Source organism: Stegastes partitus, unplaced genomic scaffold, assembly GCF_000690725.1.
Source record: "Stegastes partitus isolate 25-593 unplaced genomic scaffold, Stegastes_partitus-1.0.2 Scaffold1006, whole genome shotgun sequence".
In the NCBI taxonomy this organism is placed as follows: Eukaryota; Metazoa; Chordata; class Actinopteri; family Pomacentridae; genus Stegastes; species Stegastes partitus.
Genome location: NW_007578737.1, coordinates 243,700 through 249,140, shown reverse-complemented (window position 1 = coordinate 249,140; position 5,441 = coordinate 243,700). Strand labels below are relative to the sequence as shown.

The 5,441-nt window shown below is 40.2% G+C and overlaps 1 protein-coding gene across 2 annotated transcripts in view; it reads left to right on the top strand.

The window, feature by feature from the left end:
- The window catches only part of slc38a10 (solute carrier family 38 member 10), a 27,735-nt gene that overhangs the window by 4,512 nt on the left and 17,782 nt on the right, over positions 1-5,441 (top strand). For both annotated transcript variants that reach the window (XM_008294915.1, XM_008294914.1), the window contains exons 3-6: positions 3-120; positions 584-629; positions 934-1,027; positions 2,140-2,283. In XM_008294915.1, the coding sequence (XP_008293137.1) occupies positions 3-120; positions 584-629; positions 934-1,027; positions 2,140-2,283 (402 nt within the window). The remainder of the gene's footprint in view (positions 1-2; positions 121-583; positions 630-933; positions 1,028-2,139; positions 2,284-5,441) is intronic.

Sequence of the window (5,441 nt, the reverse complement as noted above, 5' to 3'; positions counted from 1 at the left end):
AGTGTGGAATCGTTCTGGGAACTCTCCTGTTGTTCTTCTGTTCATGGATGACCCACAAGTCGTGCATGTTCCTGGTCCACACAGCCAGCAACACCAAACGAAGGACCTACGCTGGACTGGGTGAGTTCAAGGAGCAATAAGTACAGATGAATGTGACTTTATCTTGTCTTTGTTATTGACTTTAATCGTAATTCAACTTACAGTTTGTAGCGCATTTGTCTCTTTTGTTGTACTCAGCAGCAAACGTCCGGCAGTATGTTCAGGGAAAGTCTTGTATTTTAGAGAGAATGAAACGCAGAGCTTAAGCAGTGGCAGTGACGCCCATTATGACAGAACAGACACATAGAATGACTTCATCTACACAAACCTAAACATCACTAACAGCAAGCCGACTCTGCCCACAGAGACAGTGAACGAGAATCTTTCATATTTTTTAAGTGGCTTGATTGTTGTCTACATGGTGAAGGGCCAACGTGTTATAACTCTTAGATAAGCACAGTCATGCTAGTAGTTCGATCGGACTGTTTTTGGGACACTGCCGTCTGTTTGTCTTCATCTTTTTCACATTGATGTTTCTCCGCAGCCTTCCATGCCTACGGGAAACCAGGAAAAACACTGGTGGAGACAAGGTGAGTGTATTTATTCCTAACACACCTTACAGTGTTTCATTGTCTCAGTACTTGCAAAGTTGAATCTAACCTAATTATGCAATATTTTAAATATATGGTGACTATATTTTCTGTAAATAAGTGCTGCAGATGTTAGACAACTGGAATATTTTGAAGGCTATTTGTTTATTTAGAAAACCCACTGTAGATCGAAAGCACACATAACAAACGTATGAGAAGTCAATGGAAACATAAAAAATGATTCATTTCAAAATATTAGGCCATAATAACAGTTGTGTCTTTACGTCTTCCTCTGTCTCTGCAGTATGATCGGTTTGATGTTGGGGACCTGCATTGCCTTCTATGTTGTCATCGCTGATTTGGGCTCAAATTTCTTCGCTCAGCTGTTGGGTTTACAGGTTTGAGAATCAATACTTGGTGCAATCATCTATCAGTCGGCACATTTTTTATCGTAATTATGATCAATGTATGCATTCTGTCTTCAATGTTCTTTCTTTCTTTTTTTTTTAAACCTGTTTTTAAATTTACTATCATGTAATTCCCCCCAAAAAACGATAGTAAAATAACCCTCTGAACACCAAGCACTTTCCTTTCTACTCACTGTGAGCTCATTTTTCACTGCAATATAAACTCCGACACCTCTATGGAAACAGCTCAACTGTGGCTAGATATAGAGAGAAGTAACCATGTCTTTTGTGCAGTTTAGCAAAGTTAGAATGTCACAAATCTTTTACAAAATTTGAAAAAAATTAGACTCAACATGCAAGGTGCAACATGCAAGGTGGAGCGGTGGTTAGCACTGTCGCCTCGCATCTAGAAGGTCCCCGGTGAGGACACCCAGGATCTTTCTGCGTGGAGTTTGCATGTTCTCCCCGTGCAATGTGGGTTCTCTCCAGGTTCTCCGGCTTCCTCCCACACAGTCCAAAAACAAGTTGAGGTTAATTGGTGATTCTAAATTATCCGTAGGTGTGAATGTGAGTGTGCTTGGTTGTCTGTCTCTAAGTGTAGCCCTGTGATAGACTGGTGACCTGTCCAGGGTGTCCCTGCCTTCACCCTAAGTCAGCTAGGGTATACTCCAGCCCCCTCACAACCCTAGTGAGGAATAAGCAGTGTATAGATAATGGATGGATGGATGGAATCAACATGGACAACATTTTCCAAGTGCCCACAGGGGTTATCAATACTGGAAAAACAGATGACTCTACATACTATACGACTACATCACAGTACATATTACTTCTACTGACACTACTGCTACTTTTAATTTGTTTCCTTACTTTTCTTTGCCTGCTCTGTATAAACACAGCCTGCAGTTCAGTCTACTTTAGCTGAAAACTCTGTCATTGTGTTTGTTTGTTTCTTTTTTTAAGACAACATGCCTTTTACACCTGTGGGCAGGTTTTGGGGTTTAGAGGGTTAATAGGATTGGCCTCAGTCTACAAACAACTGTAATAGTAGGAGAAAAAAATCATGTCTGATATCTAGTTTGTTATTACTCTGTTCTGTGAAGGTTACGGGCAGTTTCCGCGTGCTGCTGCTGATCGCTGTGTCGCTGTTCATCGTCCTCCCTCTGAGTCTGCAGAGGAACATGATGTCCTCCATCCAGTCCTTCTCAGCGATGGCCCTCATGTTCTACACCCTCTTCATGTTCACGGTGAGAGCGTCAGCACACAGACAGCGACACTCCAAGCATCTGAGCTGGCTGCAGCAGAAACGCCTTCGGTTACAAAGCCTGACGATCAAAACGTCCGAGGCAGAATGCTCACTGAGGGACATTTGTTGGCTGTACAGTAGCAGCTTAAAAGCAGTCAAGCTGTACAGATACATTATCAGCATGATTTAAAAAAAAAAGCGTTCGTAATTTTTCAGTAGTTTCATAAGCCCTTTTCAGACATGGGATGCATAAGTGCTGCTTCATCGGTCTGTTAAGGTGACGGCATTTTTAAAAATCAGACACTTTCGTTCCCCAGAGCTCCATTCAGACAGTGCACCATTTAGCATCAAGTGATAGTTAATTCACAAATCTAAAAAAACAGACAAAATCTAAACTAGCAACTTGTCAAACTGTCTGAATAACTAATAGCTTTTTTAGGATTTCAAAAAAATCTATCTGACAACAATAAATAATGGTACCATAAAACATCATTTAATTGTTGCTAGGCTACTTGTTACTTTACAGATCACAGAGGTCACATCTATATATGGAGGCATCCATGCATGCCATAATGCCAACATCCGTTTGTGCTGAAAAATCTTTTCAATTAAAAAAATTTGATATGACAGAAAAATATTTAGACTTTCGTGAGACTCCTACAAACAGCTGGAAGCAACAAACTAAACTTCAGCTCCTGCTAATGTTTTGTGAAATCCTAGAAGAGTTCTCATCAGTCTGGCCTATTACAGACTCTGTCCTTGTTGCTGAAAGATTTTTACAGACATTTTAATTTGTAATAGATGTGACGTTGTAGAACAAAGTGGATAAGGCAAAGCGCCACATAAATAAAAGTTGTTTTGTGATGTTGGAGAGGTGTGTGTGTGCGCTACAGGCAACTAAAGGCACAAGACTTCTGTGCATGTTTATGGACCATTATCGGTGCTAAATGTGGGAAAAGGCCCTCCCCAATGCTTCACGCAACTCGAACTACGTCATAATTTGCATGCCTGTCTATTAACGCGACAGCATGCCGTTCAGACTTGTGCTGCGTTGACAGCGATGTGTAAATATTACGAGGTCGGACCTAGTAAAAGCACCGCAGCGACTTTTAAGGCAAAGTGAAGCCGACACATTCAGAAAGGAGCTCATGTCTCAAAAGGGCTTTAGTCACACAGCATCCTGCACGTAAAGCATTTTGGATATTATGTTTATTTCTAAATGCAGTACTTACTGTTATTTTGCTCATGCATTTATGTTTTTTCCCTTGTTATGTGTTTTCCTGAACTTCACTCTTTACTCCAGCTTTCTTCCCTAAAGAAAACTCCACATGTACAGTAAAAGCTACAGACTTTGAACTTCAGATTTTTCAGAATATCGTTTGGTTATGTTGTTGTTTTCTGTGTTAATCCTCCCTTATTTGCTCCATTGTACAGAACTATGCCTTCCTTACCAACACAATATTGTCTTGCTCCTGTTTTTAAAGAGCAAATCCGCATTAAATCACTTCAGACAGAAAACAGTTGCTGCGCTGCTCTTTATAGGCTGAAACAAAGGCTCTCCCCTGGGAGCACACTTGTTGGAAGTGGCCACTAGAGACATTATAAGCACTTTAAGTACAAAGTAAATGGAGCTTAGATGGTCAGCTGCACTAAAGGCAATTGTCTTTTACATTTGCTCAATTGTTATATGAAATAAAACTCGTTGTTTGCAGGAGTTAAACATGCCAAATGCATTTCACGGGTTGCTTATGGAGAATTTCTAAATAAGGCACGTAGAATAAAGCGATTAGATTTGTTTCCTAACTGAACACAGATGAGCAGTTCAAGGAATGCTGAAAATCTGACAATTCTCTTTTTCTGTTCTTACACTTACTAGCTCTGATAAATTATGTAATTTGCATTTTTCTAGGATAATACGCCTTGCAAAACTGCTGGTGGTTGTTTCGTAGTAAAGAATCACAAAAGTTTTTTCTGTTTTTTTAAATTCTTCCTATGTTGATTTTAAAGCAACCTTGCAACCTAGTAACTCAGCGGAGAAGGGTACTTGTTGCATGTGATCAGTCCAGTCTAAATAGGCATCAGTCCTGTGTGGAGCTGATTTCAAGCTACTAAACATACAGTCGTCCTCAAATCTATTCATAACCTCCCATTAAAGAAGGAAAAAACAGCTGTCAGTGAAATAAGATGAAACTGACAAAAGTAATACTAAAAAAAAAAAAAATGAAAATCATGACATTGCTTTTGAATTGTGGTTCAACAGAAATATATATATTTTTAAAAACAAGCATGATGGGACCCGTAAACTAATGTTTTGTTGAACAACCCTTTGAGCCAATCAGACTTGTTCACCTGTTGACAGGTGTTTAGATGTTGGCCCACTGCTCATCAGCAAAGTGCTCTAATTTGTCTGGGACAGTTTTTTATTTTTTTTAATTATTCTTTTCAACCACAATTCAAAAGCAACATCTAATTTCACTAAATTATAATTTAGCAAATTTTTATTTATTACTACTTTTTGCAGTTTCTAGTTATTTAAGTGACGATTGCGAATTTTGCCTTTTCTTTAATGGAAGTGTATGAATACACTTGAGGACGACTGTATAATAAAGCACTTGTTGACCGTATTCTCACAATTACTCAGAAATTACCCACAGTGCTGCAGTGATATGACCACTACAGTAGCAACTGGTTACCAGCAGTAGAACACAGCTCCAACCCACTTCTGACAGGTTTTTATATTTGCGTAGAGGTGCACCATATTTCAAAAAACAGAGATTTGAGTCCAGCAGCTGTTTCCTGCCTCATGTGGTTTAGCTCATTCGCTCTTTAAGTATGCACCCACGGTTGGTGTGCGTGGCTGTTTTCTGACCTATAGTGCTGCTTCCACAGACTTCACAGTCCGCAGTCTCTCTGTGACTTTTAGCTCTGTAGCATGCCGATACCCTGGAGCACTGGTGTGGTGTGTGTCCGGCTTCAGACCCCGGCCCGGCCCAGACCCCTAACCCTCTAACAGTGATGTATCTCCTTCCCTTCCTCCTTTCATCCTACCCTTATTTGTTCCCTTCTTTTTTCCTTCCTCCTCATTGTGCTTCTTTACCCCTCTCCTCTTTTTCCGTCTTGTCCTCCTCACCCTCCTTTACTACCCCCCTCTCTCCTCCT